Raw genomic sequence first — 24,266 nt, 5'->3', positions numbered from 1 at the left:
GATACGTAAAATGAGGAGGTGAGTCAAAGTTGCAATCACTACTACTAGAATAGCGGGGCTTCAGGTCAACCATTGTCAGTTACAAATACACCCAGGATTTCTAAGTGCATGTCAGCCGTTGTCTGGAAGACAGCAAGTAATTAAGCTTCACTAATCCATAGTGGATTTTTTGATTGTCCTGGATTGCTGAACAGAATTTTTCCTAACAGGAGTCCCTTTTACACTGTTTTGTATTGTGCCTCAACGTGATATTGATAAATCCTAACACAATAGTTTAGGGACCCTTGGGACCTTGCATTCCAGATACTCATTTTTTCCTGTGGTGTAAGTGATGGTGTTCTGTATTCATCATTTAGTCCCTCCATCCCTGAATGATTAACCTCTACTACCTCTTTTGGTTATAGCTGTCCTTCCTTGCTACTGATCCTTGCATGATCCACTGGCAGTATACCAAACGTGGGCCTATTAGTGACCACTGATACATGCCTCTCTGCTCAAACGGTAATAGAGTGGAAATTGGCAGTTTGACCTCACTATAACATAGCTGAATGAGGCAGTCTGAGGCTTGCTGACTTGAAGCACAGTGGTAATATTTAATATTTATTTTTAATATTTGGCACTTGCGATTCAAACTCTGGAATGCATATGCTGTTCAGGTGCAGCAGACTGTGCCCTCTTTGTTAAGGGTGCACTGCCTCGGAGTCACAGTGAGGTGTTAAGTTGCTCATATTTGACTCCTGGCATTTCTAGTGAACAAAAGGCCTTATGGCCTTAAAGGACTTGAATTTCCTCTGGCTGTAGAATTCACTGCCAAACCGTATCGGGGGGTGGGGGGGGACTTGATGCATAGGTGAGCAGGCACCTGAAAAGCAGAGAAGCAATCTGCTAGCCATCAGAACTTCGCCACTATTTATTCCTTGTTTCAGGACCCAGAGCAGCTTCAGGACAAATCCAATGAAATTCTCACAGCCATTATCCAAGGGATGCGAAAGGAAGAGCCCAGTAACAATGTGAAGCTAGCAGCTACTAATGCACTCTTAAACTCTTTGGAATTCACCAAAGCAAACTTTGACAAAGAGGTGAGTAAAGGAAGCAACGGAATTCTGGGTGCAAAAGGCAAGGAATGAATCCATGGTCTGTGATGAGAAATCATGCACCACGCTGAATTTTGCTTGATGCGTAATTCCACTGGAGCTGAGACTTGGGTTCTTGTCTGTAAAATTAAAGTTTTAAAGGCTGCTGTGATGCAGAAATACCGTGGAAGTGTTTGGAGAAGACTTATAAAATGAAAAGGGAGCATCACTAGCTTTTTTGGCTAAATATGAACTGAACTTAGAGTTTAGCCTGTTACACACGGTGTGTCCTAATCAAACTCTCTGCAATGTTGTTATTGTAGCCCAAGGGTAAGTCTACACTACATAATTCATTCAATCTAAGTTACTTGGACATCAGTAATTAAATCACTTTTGCATGTCCACACTGTGCTCCTTGTATCAGCGGTGCGGGTCCTCACCAGGAGCACGTCCACCAATTTAACTGCCAGGGTGGAGCTTTGTGGGACAGTGTCTGAAGGGCAGCAACGGTCAATGTAAACAGTGTCTATGCTGACACTGTGGACCTAACTACAGCCACTAAAGCATTACCCCTCTCACGGAGGTGGAGTTAAGTCAGTGTAGTGGGCGAGTTTTATCGGTGAGAGCTGCATTTTAGTGTAGATGCTTACAGAGGTCAACGTAAGATGTCTTACATCGACCTAACTCTATAGTGTAGACCATGGCTAAGCATGGATCAGCACTTCCTTTCTAGTGGCGTGGCAGCAATCTAGCTTTTTGACTCTAGCTCTGAAATTGTGTGCCCTATTTGGGGAAGGTGGCATTAAAGTAGGGACCTCTGCTAGCATTCTGAGGTCAGTACACCCCTCGTGTTCCTACCATAGAGATTTCATAGAAAATGGAACTAGTAATTAAAGTTGGGATGCTCTCTTAATAAAAGCTTTTCCCTAGTCAACCATTCAGCGGTTGTTGATTTCAGTTGGTGCCTTAACGTTTGAGCTGGTTGAGTAATCCATTCAGCTTGCATTTGTAGTGGACTTCTGCCCTCTAAATGGGCCTGGGAGTAGTAAATAGAATGTTAAATTATTGTATTCCCGATCTCCTCTTAACACCTCCCAGAAAATTAGTGTCACAGCTAAATCGGCTTTTGACATCTCTTGTAATAATTGCTGGAATAAATCTAGGGGACGACCATAGCTTTTTTTTGTAAAACTTTCCCTAGTGCTGTGACCTTCTTTTTGGGGCTGGGGGGTGGGAGGGGGAGTAGAGCAATGTACCTACTTGCATGTGACATTCAAATTTGGGATTCACAATTGCAGTGGCTGCTTATCACTTGGAAGTAATTATGAAAACACTGTGTGGCGAGTGGCTGCCTATATCCTTCCTAGCTCTTGTAGCAATGTAATGTTGGTGGCAATAATTGCTGAGAAGATCAGGTGCTCTCTGAGCCAAAGAATTAAAATATAATCCTGTTCGGAAGATTTTTAAACCCTTTTGCATAATTACACTTCTAATTCTTTTTCATTTGCAGTCTGAAAGGCACTTTATTATGCAAGTAGTTTGTGAAGCAACGCAATGTCCAGATACAAGGGTAAGTGATAATATAATGTCTTGAACTGTCTGTCGCTGCACCATCCAGTGACCTCTAGAATTTTAAATCTTATATTTAAAGAAATAGTGCTATATGAATAAGTATATAAACTCGTTTTAATTGGGCTGTGGAATAATTTTAATCCCTAATAATTTGCCTTGATATTTGCTTCCCTTTGTTTTAGTCGTGTTCTGTTTGGCTACAAACATGCTAATATTGAGTATTAGTCTCTGAAAAGAGTGTTTGTGATGGTTGCATGAATTCTGCTTCGAGAGTATCGTTTTCTTGACGTGCTCAGAAAAATGACACATTTGTTGACCTGCTTCCTTCTCTGACAGGTACGAGTGGCTGCCTTACAGAACTTGGTGAAGATAATGTCCCTTTATTATCAGTATATGGAGACATATATGGGTCCTGCTCTTTTTGCCGTGAGTACTGTAAATCAAAAATGGAATAGTGGCTTAACTCCAGTGTGCTCATGCTTACAAACCGAGGGACAGGAACCAAGAAAATTGCTCCCCTGTGTCTCCCACTCCAACCCCTACAGTGCAAGAACTGGAGAGGGAAGAGTAGCCTTCCGCTCATGTTCCCACACTCCCCAATCTGGAAAAAGGGCATCTTTCCTTCCTAGGGTGGGATAGAACCATTTATACATTACCATAATTTGCAGTTATAGTGGCTTTCCTCCACAAAGAATGAATCCTTGTACGGACATCCTCTCCTGAAATTATATCTATTTAATTATATCGCAGTGTTGTGGTGGTCACATTTTACAGATTGAGTTAGATGACATGCACCCAAGGTTTTGTAGTCACTGGCAGAGCTAGGAATAGAGCCCTGAACTCCTGATTCTTGGTCCCCCTACTTTAACTCCAAATGTATGGCAAATAGATTTTTTTAATGTGAACATAAAAGCATCTCACCTCTTCACAGCAACGGTTGTCAGCTATGTTCATAATGCCCCTCCCTCTGTGTTAAGTGGATTGTAAAATAACTAATCCCAGACATAGGTAATCTAAGAAATGTTCAGATACTCTTAGAAATTCCTTATGCTTTCCCCATCCCTTTACACAGGACTGGATTTCTGCATGTTTGTTTAAAGTAGGACTTCCCTGCCACTCCGCCTGTGTGAAGAGGAAATTGGTTTTCTGCCCCTTCCTCACTGGAATTTTGTTTTCCATTTCTTCTGTGTGGCAGTTGCTACTAGAGGATGGCTGGGCACTTAGCTTTTAAAAACTGCATATTCACAAATCACCTGGCAGTGCTGTAGTCACAGGGGACGGGACCTGGCCCTTTTCGTTGCCTGTTCTTTTACAGGCTTAGGGCACTAAAGGCTGAGTCTAAATATAAATGTGGTCTCTACGTTAGCTGCAGGCGTGCCTGCTTTTCATTTTAATTTCTAAAGCCCTTCTCTTCCTGAACAATTGCAGAATATTTCAACCTGGATGCTTATAGTACAACTATAATGCAGCCACCTCTGGGACAGAGCACTGCAACTAACTAGCATATACAGTAGCATTACGTAGTAGTGAAGGGGGAAACATCTCTTTTTACTAAAGAGCCATAGACTCTTTAATATCCTGGCAGAGGACTCAGGACTTCTGATTGTGGTCTCAGTTAAAGAACCACATATTGTAGTTGGAACTATATTTTGAAGGGACAGTAAGCCTACATTAACTTCAGATAAATAATGGAATACACAAAATTCACAAACTTTGCCAATATCTCTAGATTTTTCCATCTCATAGGTCGCCTTCTGCCTCCACACCACCCTCTTATGTACCACTAAACCTGGGCAATACCTTCATAAGCAAGACATCCTGAATGTAAAAAACAGCAGGTCCCTGTGCAAGAATTTCTAACAGTATCTTCTCTAGTTTTGGGTATAACCCTATCTTTTTTCGTAAGGTCTCTCTACGAACACCCCTATTCCAATCAAATCCATGTAACCAATGACTGGAGTCGCATCTCTGTTAGTGCTTGGTACTGTGAACATTTGTATCTAAGCAGTGTTCATGAGCAATTGGTTGCTATTCTGCAGTCCTTAAAGGCTATTCTCCCTATTGCCAAGTTGTACTCTCTTAAAATGTGGAGGTATTGTTTAGCAGCGGTCTCCACTTGGAACTTGTATTGGCATAGCTACATCTCTCTGGAGTGTAGATTTTTTCACACCCCTGTAAGTCGTAGCTATATATACCTAACCTTCGGTATAGACAGGGCTAGTTCAACAAAAGAAGTTTTCTGTTGACCTAGCTACCGTCTCTTGGGGAGGTGGGTTACCTGTGCCCACGGGTGAACCTCTCCTGCTGCCATAGGTAGGGTCCACGCTGTAGCGTTTCACATGTAGACAAGCCCTCAGAAAGACACGCTCTCTCGAGCTGCCTCTTGTGTCAGGACATCTAGGTTCCTGTACCATGCTGCCAATATGTGGCGTCAGAATTACTTTCTCTAAAATGTCCCCTTTTTCTCTACCTCTCCTGTTTCTGAAGATCACAATTGAAGCAATGAAAAGTGACATTGACGAGGTGGCTCTGCAGGGAATAGAATTCTGGTCAAACGTCTGTGATGAGGAAATGGATCTGGCTATTGAAGCATCTGAGGTGAGCTTGGAATTGGTGTTTTGTGGAGATCAGTGTTAGATGAGTAAAACAGGCAACTGTTTCGAAACGTTGAAAAGGAGGGACTGAACCAGGTCTGGAAGCTCCTTTGTTCTTCCAAGGTGCAATTTTTTTTTTTTAAATGAGAGAGCTGACTCTGAACCCTTGTGTAGCAGTCCTAGGTCCATGATGAGAGATCATGCACCACTCTGAGTATTAAGTGATGCATATCTATTATGGAAGCTGAGACTTGAGGCTGCATGGTATACAAGGCAGTATGCTGGCTTCACCCATTTCCGGTTGCTGTCTTTATGAAGAGCGATTCAGTAGCAAAACTTCTGATTCACTGGCTTAGACGGCTGGATGTCTGTCAGGGGTTTACAAGTAAAGTTTTGTATTTGCAAGTATCTCAAGTTTGTTTAGCAGCTGTAAAAGCTTTTTCCCAGCTCATTGTTTTTGGCCAATAACTTGCTCTGTCCTTGACAGGCTGCCCAAATATTTCTGGGTTTGAGTGCCTTGGAAATACTTACTACAGTTGGAGCACAAGTTGCAGGAGTGTTTCCATTATTGAGTCCCTATAAATTGCTTTTGTAAGTTCTCCAAATTTGTATCCATCAGGCTGAAATTCTTCAGGCTGAGTGGCTCTCTTGAGGTAAATTTTTTGGGAAAGCTGGAGCAAAATATTTCTGCTGTTCTGAGATGGGACTAGAACAGGACTTAGTTCGAGTGCCAGAGTGGCTGGGAATTGAAACTCAGCAGGGCTAAAGAGATGTCTTTGAATATTCTGATGAAATTAGGTTATGATTTGGGAGTTTTGGCTATTTGAAAACAGCATTTGTAAAGTGCATATTTTGGGCATGATTTTTTAGCGTTCTTTTAAAGACAAGTGAGGTCCCATATGAGTGGCTGATACGGCTGCATAGTGAACACGCGCATTGGTTTGCACATTACATTGAGCTTTGTGCATAAAGTTCTCAGCACCTTGGAAAACTTTAGATCTCTTGCTTCATTAAGGCTTATTAGAGCCCTTCCTCGGTCCTTGTACTGAACAGGGCCACATGAGTATTTTCGTGGGCTGAGTTTCCTTAGCTCTGTGAATAATAATGATTTCTGTACCATGAGCCAATGACATGATTTAGGAGTTCAGTGATACTGGCACCAGTAGTTTACCTCTAGGAATGTTTAAAGGATTACATTGTGTATAATACATGAGATTTATGGTTTTGGTTATAAAAAGCAATTGGCTAAAATAAGTTCGTATTCTTTAGAGTGGATGGATTGAAAAAGAAAATGGTGTCTTGTTCTCCATGCAGATGCTCTTTCTTTCCAAGAACTGGTAGTGTAAACTTCCTTCTTTAAAGGGAGCTAAATGTATTAATTCTGCTGAATGCTCAAAATAGCAAGGGTAAAGGGACAGGCGGCACAGAGGTCTAATCTGTATGCTAAGTGCCTCTTACCCTTCCTGTTTGGAGGCATTTAGTAATTGTTTAATTTGTAAATATTTGCAGTTTGTCTTCAGCATGTTTGTGTAACGTGGGGAGTGGCGGCATGCATTTGTGGAATAGCAAACTGAACATATGTGTCAAACATTTAACTAGAATAGAATTCAAGAAGTCCTCCTGGGAAAGAGTTCCAGCTTTTGCTGGTGATCTTACAGCATAAAGTAGATAACTTAAATGTAATTCATTTTGTGATTTTTATTTTTATTTTATTTTTTTTTCCCCCAGAAGGAAAAGTGTTTCTGTATAGCTATTGAGGATTGTTTTGTAACCTTTCTTTCTAGGCAGCAGAGCAAGGAAGGCCTCCAGAGCACACTAGCAAATTTTATGCTAAGGGAGCACTACAGTATCTGGTCCCAATTCTCACGCAGACACTAACTAAACAGGTGAGTTGGAGGTTCCTTACTATGTGCATTGCCTGGAGTTGTCTCTGTGCACCAAGAACCTTACGCTACCAGCCTTAAGTTACACAAGCAACTGCTGGAATGCTGTCAGTCCAATTATGTAGGATAGAATGCCATTAGTTAAATGTGGCCCCTGGTCATAAATGATTCACTAATGAACTGGGACTGGAAGATCCTTTAGGCTCTTTATAGAGTTGTTGGTAAAGGCATGCTTGTTCTGAACACCTCAGGTAGCAGTCCTTGGTCTGTGATGAGACATCATGCACCACTCTGACTGAATGATGCATTCTTTGTGAAAGCTGAGACTTGAGGCTGCAGTGAAGCTGGTTCCAGCCACTTGAGGTGGTTTTATTGTTGTACAACATTTCATTAAGGCAGGTTTCCCTTTCCGATGACTGAAGGCTTTTGATAGGTTATCATGAGTCTGCAGTATCATTTAGCATGAAGTGTTTGGTGTTTGTTTGTGGAATTAAAAACAAGACATCAAGGTTTTGTTTGCCTCATTTAGAACCCCATTTCTGGTTTTTTAAACCTTAAATTCTAAGCTCCGAGTACCACATTTTACCACACTTGTTTGTTTTTATATGAGGACTTCTCAGGAGCTAATTTAGACTGTGGAAAAAACCGAATCCAAACAAAACCTAATGAAATCACTTGCTGTACCAAATCTAGTTAATATATTAAATAACAGTTACAAAATTCATGTAGTATCAAGTTCCTTTGTTTGCTCTAGTGTGTCTCAAACTTCACAGGAAATAGCTGCAATTTTTAATGGCTGTTATGTTTGAGATTGCTTCCTTGTTCCATGTTTTATTGCTACCTGCCTGAATAAATGGTTCTTTAACAACCTTACAGCCTCCTGTGATTGAGCTAATCAGGAAGCATACGTCATCCTCAGATGTGCACCTTCAAAGGAGTTAGGTTAACAATGGCAGAGCCATCAGCTGGAAGGAGAAGCTACCTAACTGGTTCCATCCAAGCTAGAATGGGTTACTCTTCCAAAGGCTAAGCCTGGGGTTAAAGGAGACCTAAAATCTCAGACCCCGAAAAGGGTGTGGTGTTGGTTGGCCTAGAAGAGGCTACTGAGGGTGTCAATTAACTGCATAGAGAGTCACTGCTTCTTCCTGACAGAGATGGAGCTAGCTGGAAAAAGAGAACTTACAAAGGTGTAGGTCAGTGGTTCTCAAACTTTTTGTTTCACGGGCCACTTGAAAATTGCTTCAGGTCTTGGCAGACCTCCTTAATGATCTTTCCAAATGTTGTTTGTACTGTTAGCTAGCTATTGTAAAGCGCTTTGGATAAAAGCATTATATAAAAAAAACTTAATAATTATTGTTTTTTTGCTCTACAAATAAAAGCACACCACTCTTATTTTAATATCAGTAGTCTTACCTTTCTAATGCAATGGATGTGTCCTCTCTCCCCCCCCCCCCGCAGCATCCCCCGAGCTGGGGCTGGGAAGGAGGGCCATCTCTCCCTCTGTCCCCCACTGCGGTAGCCCCCGAGCTGGGGCTGGGAAGGAGGGCTGTCTCTCCCTGGCAGCTGCTGCCCTGGAGCTGGGGAAAGTTGCATCTTTGGCTGCTGCAGCCCTCCATGTCCCAAATTCTCCCCACCCCCTCTTCTCACCCTACTGCCCCCTCCCACCTACCTCCTATTCCCCCCCAACGCCACCACCTCACCTTACATGTGCATCTTCTCCAGGGTCTAGGCACCTAATTAGTGGAGCCACACTTGCACAGCTCCACTAATTAGGTGGGTGGCCCTTCATTCTCTCATGTGCGGCCACCCAAGTGTGCACCTTAGAGGGAACTATCCGCGGACCACCTGAATGGAGCTCGCGGACTACTGGCGGTCCGCGGACCACAGTTTGAGAACCTCTGGTATAGATAATACCCATGCCTGTAGACCTTTTATTGTGTTTACACTTTGATGTAGATTGTTTTATCTTCTGATGAAAGAATAACACTTTGATTTGAAGATGATGTTTGTTTGTTTGTCACTGCAAAATTATGCTCTCATTGGGCTCCTGAAGGGAAACTCATACAGGAGCCAAAACAGAGTTAACACAGTTGGGAACCACAGGGCTCCACCCAGAGATCCATTCTGAGTGGTTGGACCATGTGGTTCCACCCAGAGTAAGGTGCCTGTCACCTAAAGAGGCGTACTCCTGAGAGAATAAAGGGGCTCTAGGGCGCAGTTTGCCCGGTAACTGACATTTACTTTTTTACGTTTGTAATGTGGACTGAATTCATGTCAAAACAGTCAGTACCTGTTCATATTCCTTGCCCTTGGATCCAGCAAGATCATTTTATCTGTAAGTGGTAGAAGCAAAGTCTGGCTGGTAACAGATATTTTTGCTAAGAGTGACCCAAGTGGTGTTCTCTTCCCAGGATGAAAACGATGACGACGACGACTGGAATCCCTGTAAAGCAGCTGGGGTTTGCCTCATGCTTCTGGCAACCTGCTGTGAAGATGACATTGTTCCTCATGTGCTGCCCTTCATTAAAGAACACATTAAAAACCCAGATTGGCGATACAGAGATGCAGCTGTCATGGCTTTTGGGTGTATTTTGGAAGGGCCAGAGCCCAACCAGCTCAAACCACTGGTTATTCAGGTCAGACCAAGTTTTTCTTGGGAGGTTGGCTTGCTTGGACAAAAATATTTGACTTAATGTAACTACTTTGAGCACTACCCAGGAACGGAGGTCCGAGATCATGGTGGAGTGTAACCGGTTAGTTTTGCTCAGTTGCTGAACAATCTGCAAAGGAGATTTTTAAGATGACTAAATTTTAGCAGTATTGTAACATGCGGGTGTTTGCATGTGTTTGGCCAACTCTTGTGATCAGTTGGAGTAGCTATCTTTAGAGCAGGAACACCTTTGTTTGTGAGGCACATGGAAGGCACACTCAGCCCACACAGCTTAGGTTAGCGCAGGCTTTTAACCCTCTGTGTGTTAACTCTCACTGTGAGGCAGTACGTAGGATTTGAGAATTGAAACTTGTAGGGTTCAGTGCTCCTGGCCTTGTCGCTACGGAATACTTTACTTCATGGGCCTTCTTTACATCAAAAGGTGGCTTCTTAGCTTGGGGGGGTCCCATTTATCGGTAGACCATGGAATAACTACTCTTAAAAGACCATATGCCCAAACAGGTGCAGGCTCATTGGCATCATGCAAGTGAATTAGGTATGATTCTGACTTACTACTAACTGTGTGGTTCTGTTCCAGGCCATGCCCACTCTAATAGAACTAATGAAAGATCCTAGTGTGGTGGTTCGAGATACAACTGCATGGACTGTGGGCAGGATCTGCGAGCTGCTCCCTGAAGCTGCCATCAATGACATTTACCTCGCTCCGCTGTTGCAGTGTCTCATTGAGGGCCTGAGTGCTGAGCCCAGAGTGGCTTCCAATGTGTGCTGGGTAAGGCAGGACTCCACTGTTATGTGACAGTATGGGCGGGGCTTCTACCAACAGGTGTGGGGTTGAAGGATTTACTGACCAATTCTTGTGAGCACACCTCCTATGTAAAATAGGTGTTCAGCAGCGTATGGGGTACTCACTTAAATGATGTGAAGAGATGACTGATTTGTTCATCCACCACAAGAAGCCTTGTGTGAACGAGCCTCAAGTCTGTAGTGCCACCCTCTGGTGGGACAGGAAAAAAGGAAGGAAGCTGATGGGGAGAAAGCTAACTGGAAAGATGCTCAGGAAGGAATCCAGTGTGTGAAGTCTTCAGTTTGAAAATGCTGGGGCCACTACCCTTCCCTACAAAGACCTAAGTGGTTATGGTAACTGTATAAAAGAGAGGTCTTCAGATGACTGTTTTAATGCACTCTCTTTTGTATTGTCTAGCTTCCCTCCTCGGGCAGCCAAGGCTGCTCATTCAGCTGAGGGGGGAGACAGGATATTTTCTCTCCATATTAGCTGAGCGTACTGTCTCTGCAGCACTAACTCAAGGAACACGAGATACATCTCATTCCCTTGCCTATGGTCAAGTTGTGCTATGGCCAAACCACTGGGCTAGCATGGCAAGTTCAACTTTACCTTCTTCCTAATGCATTTAATATTAGGCAGCCTATCTGAACAAACATGTAGCGTCCTTGCAAGGAGGAGGCATGCCTTTTAACCAATCAACTACCTCTTCAACATTTTTGAGTCCTTTTGTTATGTTCCAGCAGAGATGTGTGAGGATTATGGTGTTAAATCAAGCGTTAGGAGCTGTGTAATTAACATTTTAATTTTCCTTAGTATATTTTCTCAACTGGTCCCAGGAACCTGGAGGGCCTCTGCTCAGCCAAGGACTCTTCCTGATCCCATTGACCCTGGCAAGGGCTCATGTTACTGGGGCTTTTTTCTTCTGAAGACGTGAACGAATGTAAATTTTGCAAATCAAAATGAAAATCATAAGGCTTTCACCTTTTCATCTGTTCAGTTCTTTCGTCCTTTAAGGCAGTTGCAGTCACTGCCTGGCCCTGCAGCTGGCAATGTTAGCATTCTCTCAGGCCTTGTCTAGACTAAGGTTTTAAAGTGAGATGATAGTACAAGTTAGCTAACAGGTGTCAATTCACATGTTAAAAGCCTCATAGAGTCAGGACTGTGTGCCTTTAAAGGGTAGGCTATTGACACATCTTATATCCTAGTCTAGACAAGGCCTCAGGCATCATTATTGGTTTGAAACGTCACTACGCTTGGGTAGCTGGCCATGGGGAGGAAGTCATTAGTCCTGCACTTGGCCTTCTCTGTGGGTGACTTTGACTCCTAGTGTTGGTGCCTGGACTTCCTGCCCCTCGCTTGCTACTGGACTATAAGCAATGACAAGTTTTCTTCCTGCTAGTCAGCTTGTTTCATATTGTGAGCTGAATTCTCATTCCGCTGACCCTTTCCTATTGTGTTTGGCGAATGAATTTGGCCACACATCGCAGTCTCTCCTAAACCATTGATGCTGCCATGGGAATGACTGGGCAGGCTGACAGATTATTACTTTAAATGTGTCACTTGCCATCCCTTAAACTGGCAAGGCCATGTATGGCTGGGCTAGTTTGCTGTTATGATAAACTCACTCCATTGTAGAGACTGTAACCTGTTCTGTATTTCAGGCCTTCTCTAGTCTGGCTGAAGCTGCCTATGAAGCTGCAGATGTGGCAGATGATCAAGAAGAGCCAGCAACCTACTGTTTATCCTCCTCGTTTGAGCTAATAGTTCAGAAACTCCTGGAGACCACAGACAGGTACTCTCAAACCAGCCGGACTAATTGCTGCAGAAATGCCTTTTTTTATTCCCCTGTCCCACTCCTGTTGCCTCCTAAAGCTCGTATGTGAAGTGATGTGTTAAGCGTGTCAGTTCGTCATGGCCTAAAGTTTGTGTGACTTGGAGTATCCCAAGAGAAAAGTCATATTTACACTTACAGGGATTTTTCCAGTTTTTGGTCTCATTCATCCTTATTGATATCTCTGGAGCATCCTGTAAATGTATTTTCTCCTCCAGTGCTTTCCTTCAAGTTGTGGAATACCATGTAAAACTGTACACAGTCAGAAACATACAGAGGTCTGCACAATATTCAGCAAGCCATTTCAGATATCCTGTCTGTCCTGAGAGTCACTAAGTAGTCAAGATTGTAGCACGACAGACTAGAACTGTGTGTGTGGTGTGCCTTTCGTCTCTGTAGTTCGCATGTATGCAGCGTATCGTGGTGTAGATTTTATTTTGATACTACGGTAGCACCTAGAGGCCCCACAGCAGATCACAACCACGTTATGCTAGACATGGTATACACACAGTAGCACTGTCCCTGGCCCCAAACAGCTCACAAAAATAGACAAGACCACCATTTTGCAGATGGGGAGTAAGGCACAGAGAAAGTGACTTGCCAAAGGACAAAAAGGGAGTCTGGCTGATCCAGTAATTGAACACTGATCTTTTGAGTCCTTGCTCTAGTGCTTTAACTACAGGATCAGTCTTTGAGGTGGTCCCTCGAGGGCGAAGGCACATCAGGAGAGAGTGTTGGGAAGTTTTTTCTGAAAGTGCAGCCCCTGCTGTCTATGGCTAAATAAAGGCGTTTCAGCATCTTTCATTAACACAGATTAATAAAACCAAACTATCAAAAATTTAGCCTAGATTCAAGCCTCGGTATGCAGTAATTAATAGTACAGATATGTTTAGCTTCTGCTGTAGCATTGAGGTTTAACTTTTACTAATTGGTCAAACAAGGTCTGTATTGAAGCCAGCATGGCCGCTTAGAGCAAAAAAATAAACTCTTAAACTCTTTGCTTCCTGTTTAGGCCGGATGGACACCAGAATAACCTGAGGAGTGCTGCATATGAAGCTCTGATGGAAATAGTGAAAAACAGTGCCAAGGACTGTTACCCTGCTGTCCAGAAGACAACTTTGGTCATTATGGAGCGGCTGCAGCAAGTGCTGCAGATGGAGGTAGACAGAGGCCAAATTCGCTACCGGGGCATAGGGCAAATGTAATACTCAGCGGCATAATCACTTGGCTGTATTCTGGCTTTAGTCTCTAGCCAATGAGTTCTGCTGTTGATGTCTATATATAGCAAGTGTCTTTTGAGAAGCTTGAAGTGGAACAAGCAAATTTAAAGCTGAATTCCTTCTGGTCATAGCACTGCCATTGCTGTGACATATTAATGTCCATGATACAACAGCAGAGACCTTTCTTCTAAGTATTAAAAGAATCTGTTTTTGTTCTCCTGCAGTCTCATATCCAGAGCACATCAGACAGAATCCAGTTCAATGATCTTCAGTCTCTGCTATGTGCTACTCTACAGGTAAACCACTTTCCTACCAGTTCTGACATCCATGGAGAGGAAATAGGTAGAATCTTGTGAGAAGCTCATGCATCCCAAAGCGTGCATGCTTGCAGATGAAATTTTTAAAATGAAATCCCACTCCTTACACCCAAGTTAGTGTGAAAGGGGCAGAGGAGTTTAAACATATGAAAGGATGGAGCCATTCTCACAACGAAGTGCCTGGTTTAAAAACAACAAAATACTCTTGTTTTTGTGGAACAGAAGACATCTTACCAGCCATGTTTAAAATAAAATACCTGTGCAGTTTCACACTGGCTGTCATGTTAGTGTAAGATTGAACAGTCACTCACTTTTGTCAACACTCATCAAAGAAATTAACAGCTTTAACTTGTTCACTGCTGCTTGTGGTTGGAGTTCAGACTCATTCAAATTTGCACTAATTAAAATGCACTGAGTGTCCTTGAAATTAAACAACTTGGTAAAGAACACCTCACCTGTTTCGGGAGCATTAGCTCATTCCACTTGCTTACCTAGTCTTAAAGGCTACTGAAAACTGCCATCCTTATTCTAAGCCTCTCGGGAAATCCATCAGACAGTTTTTCTGCTATCACGTGATAGTTTCCTGCTGTCTGTATTGCAAAAGGGCTGGAGCTACTGTGGGATCGTGCCTACTGTATTTTTTCCAGCATTGCTGTAACTTTTTTCTAATATGCAGTATTGCAATTAATACCTCTGTTTATTACTGGAAAATATTAGCATATTATAAGCTTTAATGCAATTCTCCAAAATACTTTACAGTAGACATGGATTCAGCATGCTCCGTGCAGGATTCAGAAGCAGACCCTGCTCTCTTCTGTATGGTAACATTCCTAGAGGTGTGTTTGAACATCAAGTACGCTGAAATAAAAGCAGTTACTGAACACCCATCTTTATCTGAAACTCACTTTTTTCCCCCGTTTTTGTTGTGTGCTCATTATGGGTTCATGACTTCTCCCATTTCCATTAACGTAAGAGTCTGAAATGATTTTAACACCCTCATGTTCAAAAGCAAGTAGCATCAGCTGGGGCTCTGTGAAATTTGGGGAGAATGAAAGAAAGTTTTAAATCACGGAAGCTAATAGTAAGATCCTTGACCCCATCAAACCCAGCAGAATCATAGATGTCTGATGTCTGGGATTTCTCTCATCTCAGTAGTATGAGATTAATTATCCCTTTTGAGTTGCCTCCAGTCATTTGCAAAACACTTAATAGCACTGATTAAAATTTTCAGTTTGGTTTTACTCTTCTAAGGTATACTGTCAACCTGAATCACATTTCTCTGAATTTCATACTTACTGTAGTTACAATACTTAACATGACTAAGTGAAAAATTAATGGAGAGCACTTCTTTCAGCTTTATTTGACTGAACTTTGTATGTAATCAGTTTCACTGTTTCTGGTGTGTAGGCAGTCATTTGTCTCCTGCTGAAAAGATAAGCGTGCAACATAAGAAATTACTTTAAAAATATTTGTACAAAGAATTTTAAGAAAAAGAGCAAGACCTACTATTTTAATGGTGAAACTCAAACTTTCTGAAGTGGGTCAGTTTAAAAATTCAAGTTCAAAACATTCCTTGAAGTGTCATATGTGAAATATACTAGTTTAAATTTTTTGCCAAGCATGCGGAGGCAAGTGGTTAAAGGATCTTTGTGTCCTTCACTTGGTGAGTGTTGGGGCTTCTTGTTTGTTAAATAACAAACTGCCAAAACTAAATTTCTGAGGTCAAGTTAAAGATGGTGATGGGGAGAACTTTGCAGTGAAAAGAGAGCATATATAATAGTTGGGGGGGAAAAAGGGTCTTTGAGGAACCTGGTAGGAACAATATTTAGGAAAGTTGTAGGAAACCCTGTTCTATAGCACTGATGGTAAAATGTGTCCTGCCTGTTAATACCATGGTGTACATGAAGCACGCAGGGCAGCTGGGATTCCCTATGTCTTCATGGGGCTACCAGCAAAGTTCAATTACATTCCACAATCGGAAATAAAATTGCTGAGAGATTGTTAAAATGGGAAATAGGCAGTGTTAAAAAGGGATTGCTTAAGTCTAGCCAAACATAATTCCAGTCATAAATTAAATGCCCAGAGAACAGCCTCTCTAGCAGGAAAGATAAACTCTGCTTGTTATGTAGCTGGAAAAATCAAGGATAGATAAAATGAGAACAGCGTTCTGTTCTTGTACTGACAAAGCATTTTTTGCAGCAATGGTGTTCAGAGCAATGGAAGATCTTCTTTTTTTAAAAGCATAGTATGGTTTTGATAAAACTGTAGTGTTCTGAGCTAGTGTGGAAAACTCAAAGGAAGAATTTACCCTAGTGTATATGGGAGTAGTGTGTTACAATCTCTTCCTTTTCTCCCCCCCCCCCCCCCCCATACCTAGAATGTTCTCCGGAAAGTGCAGCACCAGGATGCTTTGCAGATCTCTGATGTGGTTATGGCATCTCTGTTGAGAATGTTCCAGAGCACGGCTGGATCAGGGGGAGTGCAAGAGGATGCCCTCATGGCAGTCAGCACCCTGGTGGAAGGTCAGTAGTGGAAACTGGAAAAAGTCTCTTGCTTTATGCAATGCACAAACCGCTCTGAGTGAGCAAATCAGACTTGCAGGTTTGCGATTGGCACTATGTCTGTCCCTGCCAGCTGCTTCTGTTGATGAAGGCTTATCATATAACATCCTTTGCTAAATAGTTGCGTTTACGCAGATGCAAATTTGACTGCATAGCTATTCCAGAATAACGCCTTCAGATCTGTGAGGATTTGAGGCTAGCCAGTCCAACAAATCAGATGACAGCTTGATTCTCCTCGACTGTGTTTCTTGTGCGTGTGGTGTTTTTTCTGTAGATAACGTGGGTACTGTGTGTGTTGAATAGGCAGTATATAGGATTTTCTCTTTATTTTTGTACAGTGCTTAGCATAATGGGCTGCTGGTCTCTAGATGCTATTGCAATGAAAATTAATATTCTGATTTATGTTTGCTGTTATCTGTTACCATTGATTTGTGTAGTTATGTCAGTGGTTGATGTTTTTTGTGTCTTTAAAAACCACGCAGTGCAGAGACTGAAATTTATTTTTCGTTGCAAATTCTGATTCTTACTAAAGTTGGGGTTGTGGCATACCAGACAGTTTTAGAGCTTCATTGTGATTCCTCTTTAGAATGCTGTTGCTATGGCATGATATTGAGCTCTAGGAATGCATTGTGTTTTCAAACACTGTATGTTTGGATGTGAAAGTTGGGTGCTGTTAGAAATCCATAAATGATTTCACTGTTGGAAAAACCGTTAATCTCCTTTAAAGACCATGTTTGATTGGGAAATGGTTCTAGAGAAACAGGAGCCTGTAAAGGGACTTATTTGAATCTTCCTTCATGTTTCTGAGGCCATTAGTGTGGCTAGCTCATTGAGGGGCTGCTCTCCTGGGGATTGGGCCTGGTTTTAGTGCAGAGGACCCATGCCTAATTGCTCTCAGAATATATGAGAGTCTGAAAAAGCAGAGAAGTTAATTCTGGCTTCCTGGAGCAGCTGCTTTCTTAGAACAGGTTTGTGACTTTGCCCAGCACCTCCTTCTGGGGGGGTGTTATTTGTGACTACACTTGAAGTGATCAGTATCCTTTTGAGTGGAATCAATGGAATTGATTGGCCAGGTCTGCAAGTGAGGAAGCGGAATGGCTGATTGCTGGGGGTTGGTTGTGACCCTGGCTAACGGGCTGACTTGTGAATAAACGTTATGACACCCTTTTTGGGCAAAGCCATTCTCCTTGCCAGAGGTTAATAGTAACTTGTGGGTTCATTTGTAATAAGGTGCTGGGGGAAAGCAGATATGTAATATAAAAGGAAGCCTTTTCCTTCACCAAATAGTTAAATGTTCTTTAAATACAAGCGTCCCAAATATTCGTCTACGCTTGGGCCCCACAGTTCTTCCACAGCTAAAATAGAAGCTGGACAACTGTTCCGAAAAGAGGATTTTACTATTCTCATTCATGCTGTCCCCTACCCCCAATCAACTTTAACCCTACAAAGTAGGACTTCTCCAACGGGTGTAGTGTGGCCTGGCGCTGCCCCGTGCCCCCCCCACGCTACTGAACGCTGCGTGGAGAACCCCACACAGGCGCAGCTGTATTTTTTGCCATGATCCCACTTTCACCGTCCTTTTGCAGCCACAAAAAAACCAGGTATGTGAGGTCTGGGTAATTCAAGGCTGAAAACCACTGCTCTAAAGGGTGCTGTGTATATATTGGGGGAAACCCTGCAGCCACTTCTGAGCACAGGATGGATCTGTTCCTTATCTTCAGTGGTTTGCATCTCCTACAAGTCTCTTGAAGTCCATTTTATTACAGAAGGATGTTTTCCGCTGGTGCTCAATTCTTCGTGTAAAATCTAGTGGAGAATCAATTTGTCATGCTTCTGTTGAATGTACATGCTCTTCCTGAGAGCTGCAACGGGCTGGGTTTCCTTGTTTTAGACATCAGGCAAACATGTAGACTGTCCGGTGGGGATTAGACCTAATCAGAGTGTTTTCTGTGCAGTCTTGGGTGGAGAATTTCTGAAGTATATGGATGCCTTCAAACCCTTCCTGGGCATTGGACTGAAGAACTATGCAGAGTACCAGGTAGGACCTGAACCTGGAAGCCCCAAGCTCAGAACTTTTGCATCTGTTGGTAGTTAGGGATTTACAGAGTTCTTTGGGATTGCATCCCCTGAGGCCTATCGGCTTCTGGTGAGGAAGCCAGCAGGTGAGCACTGTAGGAACTCAGTCATTACTGGCTGCACTTGTAAATGAATTTATAGACTCTCCTCTATTTAAAATTGTCCACAGCAGGCTGTCATCAGCTTGACACCTGAAGTTCTGCATTGACTGCATATTCAGTGGCATTGGTCAGGAGAGAAGTTGCTACTAGGAATGAATTTCTAATAGACCATGCATGCTATGGTATTTACTCTGGTGCTGATCCTTAGAACGCCTGGCTGCTGAACGTTTTCAGCACGTCTCTAAAACGAGTATCTGTCACTCGTTGGTATCTGGAACTCTCACCCCCGATCGGGTAAACTTATTCAGCTCTCTTCTTCATGACTTACCATTTCAACAGTTAACAAAGCTCTGACTTCTGTGGGCAATTGCAGATGAGGGTCACTATTCAGTGATGATTTTATTCCCTGCCTGTCGCAGTGCTGTAATTTAGTGTTTTTAATAGGCTACTGCTGTAAGGACAGGCAGTATGGGGAATACCAACTTATATTGAGTTGGTGCATAACTTACTGTTCCCTTTGTAGGTTTGTCTGGCTGCAGTAGGCCTAGTTGGAGACTTATGTAGAGCCCTGCAGTCCAACATCTTGCCTTTCTGTGATGAGGTTATGCAGCTGCTCTTGGAGAACTTGGGGGTAAGTGCTTACCTACTTTCAGCCAGTTAAGCAAACGAGCTATTAGTGGTGATAAAGGGAAGTGAGAGGCAGAGACGGTATTGGGAGAAGTTAGAGATGTTTGAAAAAGTTATATCGGGAGACATAAGCAATACATAGCTAGCTAACGTGGTAATTTGTAGGGAACTCAGGTGTCCTCTGTGGGAGGAGGGGATGTAAGTTTCCGGTCATTCATCTTCATTTCCAATCTCTCTCTCTCTCTCAGAATGAGAATGTCCATAGGTCCGTGAAGCCTCAGATTCTCTCTGTGTTTGGTGATATTGCCCTGGCCATCGGAGGAGAGTTTAAAAAATATCTAGAGGTTGTATTGAATACTCTCCAGCAGGCCTCGCAAGCCCAGGTCGATAAGGTAAACCAGCAGCTAACTTGGCAGTTCTTTCTCATCCAGCGTGAAATAAGTCTGTCTTAGTTGCTTGCCAAAGGCCATTGTACAGACATGTTTTGTTTTCTATCTAGTCTGACTATGACATGGTGGACTACCTGAATGAGCTGAGGGAGGGCTGTCTGGAAGCTTACACTGGCATCATTCAGGGACTGAAAGGAGACCAAGAAAATGTGCATCGTGAGTATTTTGTCCTGTGGCAGTGTCTTTAGGGAAGGGGAGACCTTTTTTAGAGATATGCTGTAACTTAAGCCTGCTACACTAAACCAGTCATTTCCTTTCAGCGGATGTGATGCTTGTGCAGCCCAGAGTAGAATTTATTCTGTCTTTCATTGACCACATTGCTGGAGATGAGGATCACACAGATGGAGTAGTAGCTTGTGCTGCTGGGCTGATAGGGTAAGCATTCCAGACTCTCTTTGGATAGAGGATAAGTGACCGCACACTCTCCAGATAGATTGTTAGTACAGTAAACAAAATACATTACAAGAAGTGCTTTTTTTTTTAAGATTATCTGCCTGAATTGGAAATGGTTCTTGAGACCAGAGCCTGTAAAGGGACTTATTTGAATCTTCCTTCATGTATCTGAAGTGCTAACCGCAGAATCTTCAGTTTAGGAGTTTTGTAACTCATTGTTGGGTTCTAAACCAGGAACAGGAGTGAAATTGGAGAACTGTGCAGCATGGTGGTTCCTCATCACAAGCTGTGTACCAGCCCTGGTGGGTGGTCCATTTGCTCCTTGTCAGTCATTGCCATGAAGGGGCAAATTGCATCTGCTTTAAAAGGAGTCAGGGACAATGATCTTAAAGGAAGGCTCCCTACAATGAAATTTTCAGCTTGTGAATTGACAGTGAAGGGCCCAGTTCAACTGTCATTGAAGTCAATGGGAGTCTTTTCTCTTGACTTCGGTGGGAGCTGGATGAAACTTTCAGGGAGGACATCCTTTGGACAGGAGACATGGATGTTTCCAGCTAATAGCTGTTTAGGAGGCTGTTTGGCTCTCATGTTGCTGACCATTTGCAAAATTTAAAAGGGGACATTAGCCGTGAGTCCGTCTTGTTGCTAGCAAAAGCTGATCTCACTGGCATGTTTCTGGTTGTGGCATTCAGCAAGCATTAAAGCCCATTCTCTCCTCTTTGTTTCCCACAGGGATTTGTGTACAGCATTTGGAAAGGATGTACTGAAATTAGTAGAAGCTAGGCCCATGATACATGAACTTCTAACTGAAGGAAGAAGATCCAAGACAAACAAAACAAAAACCCTTGCTACCTGGGCAACTAAAGAACTGAGAAAACTGAAGAATCAAGCTTGGTAAGGAGCCTTCTCCCTTTCCTTCATATTGCAAAATGACCACACAGGTTAAACTTCTAAGCTCAGGCCCATTGGAGGAGACACTTCACAGAAGCCTCTTGCTGATAAAAAGGCTTTTCCTTGTTTAGCTCTCCATAAACTATCCATTTAAAGCTATAAAGCCCAGACGGCCACTGCTTGCTCCTGGAGAAAAGAACAGATGCTTGACAGTAACAAGTCTAGAGTAAGGTCCTCTCCACACTGGAGTCAGAACTATGCTGCTATAGCTAATAAGGAGTTTTAGTAGGTTTCTCTAAGTCACAGGGGCATGGATTTTTCTGGGGTTTTCGTGGTTTATTAGTTGTAGCTAGTAAAATTTTGACCCCCAGTATGAGTAAGGGCTTTTAAAAGGAACAGAAGAGCGGGGAACAGGTTTCCTGTGCACTGGGGGACATTGTGATTCCTGAACTTGGAATTCACGGAAAGACGGCCACTTCTGGTTTTGCAAAGTTGCTTTTTCCTCTGCCTCCTGTAAGTGGCCTCACGTTGGCTCCAAAGAGGGCCTTTTTTTTTAAATTTCTACAACTGTCCCTCTCTGATTGCAGATCTGTTACCATTGGGATGACACCCGAGACCCCCACTGGAAATCTCCAATCTTTTGAAAAAACCCGGAAGTGAGGAGTGTGCACGGATGCTGAATGTTTGGGAATGAGAGGATGAGTGAGTGAGGCTTGAAACACACCACATTGAAAATCCCGCCACAGCAACAGCAGCAGCAGCGCTGTTAGTGAGCTGAGCACTGACTTGCGTAGAAAACCTGACATCGGCCGTCTTCGGGAAGAGGGAATGACTGGTTTCTATCAAAAATAAGCAGTCTCTTCTTCCGACAGAGACTAGAACTAGCTTTTCTGTCTTTTGGCCAGTGCGAAGCGGAATGACTAGTTTGGGAGAGAGGAAACTAGGTTCAACTGTGGTGCTCTTTGTTTGAGGTCTGGCTTTTGCTGCTGAAGAGAGATGGAGTCTGGGTCTCTGGCCCGCCTTCTGTAACCTTTGCCACACAATGCTGTCAGTGCATGGGATAAAAGGAGGGGTGAAGGATTTTCAGTCTAAGAGTGAGTGTGTGTGAATGAGGCGGTATCCACATTCTCAACTTCAAGTCATTGCAGTTTATCTTTTCCCAAAAAAGGGTTAGCAGTTGCATTTCATAAACTAACCGAAGTTCAGTCTACTGATGCAGCATAAGAGGTGTAAAAAGAAAAGAGGAAAAAAAGGAAAGTCGCTCTTTAGGGCTTTTTATTTTAGGGAAACACTGACGAATGTTCAGAGCTCCCGTTCTGAGTGACGCTTGTCATGATCTTGTTTCATCAAAGCGCCTTTCCTTCCTTAATATTGTTCAACTGTGAATGTAGAAATGGGGGAGGGGGGAAAAAACTCTTGCGTTAGAGGGAATAGAAACTGTCAAACAAGATTTCAGACTTAAACAAAACAAAAAAACCCATAAATGTAAGTGCTCCGAATTGGCAATGAGAACGCAAAGGGAAAGATCTCTCCTGACTTGTACTGTAGCAGCCCGAACACCCACTAAATTGTGCCAAAGAGTTTAAAAACAATAAAGTAAACTTCAGGTAATATTTTGGATTGCAAAATGAGGATAAATTCAATGTTCAAACAAAATCTGATAAAATGCCATTTGGAAACTGCTTGGCCTTTTGTGCTCTTTTATTTGATCGAATTTAATGTGGTATGGGTCTTTTGCTGCACTTCAAAACAAAAAAGGAAAAAAAGAGAAATTTATATAAATATATATATACTGGCTTGAGCTTACACAAGACGGCACTTGTAAAAGGTTCTATTTTTCCACTGCAGTTGAAGATTAATAAAATGGTGTCAAACATTCCCCAGTACTTTCTTTTTTGTATTCTTGGTCTTTCCAATTAAAAGGGGAACCCATTAGCTTGTTTTTAACAGTGTACTAAAAGTCTGATGGGCAACCTTGGGACAGACTGGCTGTTTGCCACTCCCTTAAGCATACAGCTTTGTTTTATTCTCTAACATGAAGGATGTGAAGGATCAAAATCTCTTGTCTCTTTTTAAATCAATTTTTTTGTTCTTTGAGGCATAGTCCCTCAATTATTCTGGATTTTATCAGCAATAAGACATGAAAAATCGAGAAGGTGTAGGGTTTGAAACAATTTTTAATTTCATCTTTATTATGCAGTTATTGATATTACCAGCATTTCTGAATTTGCAGCTTAACTTGGGCATTTTTAAAGCTGTTTGCCTGTGGGAGGGAGAAGGGAAAACCTTCATCTAGTATTTTGCAAGAAGCAGGTACAAATCTGTTTTATCCCCTTCCTTCTTTCCGCAACTGATCCTGGAATCCATGATGATGGTATCCACTTCTGTTGCCCATCTGCACTGCAGCATCCACAATAGCTCTTGTACAGGGTATCGGATATGTGCCTTTCAGTGCCGGGTTCAGAATGCAGTCAAAGTGCCGACCTTTGAACCAGTGTACAAAAAAAAAAAAAAAAAAAAAAAATCCCAGGTGTTTAGAGGAGAGGACAGCTCTGTTTGTGAATTGGGAGAGTTGACCACCTCCTAAACATTGGTTAGGGAGAGACCTGGGTCACATTTCTATTAATGCCTTTTCTTTTCGTTTTGTTTCTTGACGTGGGTTGGGGTTTCCTAAAAAAGCCATTCCTGAAGTTGGGGAGGGGGGACGTGGAGGGGAGAAATCTGGTCATTCCTCAGTGCTACCTGTTTCTGTCCTGTGTGGCTGTTCAGCTGTAGACAGCAGGAGAATAAAGTACGCTGAGACAGTAGTAGAAACAAATCTTGTGTCTGTCATGTTTTTGTTCCAGGGAAAGCAGTTCTTGAAACTGTTCAAGCTAATCCTTAACAACTTTCACACAAGCAACACCATCCCACAGTGTGGTAGTGAGGAAAAACTGTCTGTCACCTCCAGTGTTGGTGCTAGGCCTGCAACTGTTATCCTTTAATCCTGTAACCACTGTGGTTTGGAGAGAGGGACAAATATTTAAAAAAAAAAAAAAAAAAAATCTTAAAAGCCAGTTTCACTGCCTGGCAGACTTAATTAATGGGTTAAATCCTTGATTTTTAAATGTGCAATTTCAGCACCCGGATCAAAATGTGCTTGTTTCAGCAAAGCATTTTGGTAGCTCACAGCCTGGGCTTTGCACCGCCAGCTTTGCCCTGCCACATGAGGTAAAGGTTAATG

General features: G+C 42.7%; 1 protein-coding gene across 1 annotated transcript in view; it reads left to right on the top strand.

The window, feature by feature from the left end:
- KPNB1 (karyopherin subunit beta 1) overlaps positions 1-23,574 on the top strand; it is a 33,627-nt gene extending 10,053 nt beyond the window's left edge. The window contains exons 5-22 of the mRNA XM_074940988.1: positions 927-1,079; positions 2,584-2,643; positions 2,982-3,071; positions 5,133-5,243; positions 7,024-7,125; positions 9,534-9,758; positions 10,371-10,562; positions 12,239-12,369; positions 13,421-13,568; positions 13,853-13,924; positions 16,323-16,467; positions 18,462-18,544; positions 19,207-19,314; positions 19,559-19,702; positions 19,810-19,915; positions 20,020-20,134; positions 20,885-21,046; positions 21,631-23,574. Of these exons, the coding sequence (XP_074797089.1) occupies positions 927-1,079; positions 2,584-2,643; positions 2,982-3,071; positions 5,133-5,243; positions 7,024-7,125; positions 9,534-9,758; positions 10,371-10,562; positions 12,239-12,369; positions 13,421-13,568; positions 13,853-13,924; positions 16,323-16,467; positions 18,462-18,544; positions 19,207-19,314; positions 19,559-19,702; positions 19,810-19,915; positions 20,020-20,134; positions 20,885-21,046; position 21,631 (2,148 nt within the window). The 3' untranslated portion in view covers positions 21,632-23,574. The remainder of the gene's footprint in view (positions 1-926; positions 1,080-2,583; positions 2,644-2,981; positions 3,072-5,132; positions 5,244-7,023; positions 7,126-9,533; positions 9,759-10,370; positions 10,563-12,238; positions 12,370-13,420; positions 13,569-13,852; positions 13,925-16,322; positions 16,468-18,461; positions 18,545-19,206; positions 19,315-19,558; positions 19,703-19,809; positions 19,916-20,019; positions 20,135-20,884; positions 21,047-21,630) is intronic.
- The last annotated feature ends 692 nt before the right edge of the window (positions 23,575-24,266 follow it).

This window comes from Natator depressus, chromosome 27 (genome assembly GCF_965152275.1).
Source record: "Natator depressus isolate rNatDep1 chromosome 27, rNatDep2.hap1, whole genome shotgun sequence".
In the NCBI taxonomy this organism is placed as follows: domain Eukaryota; kingdom Metazoa; phylum Chordata; order Testudines; family Cheloniidae; genus Natator; species Natator depressus.
The sequence above is the reverse complement of the archived record's forward strand: the minus strand, read 5'-3'. Positions and strand labels throughout refer to the sequence as shown.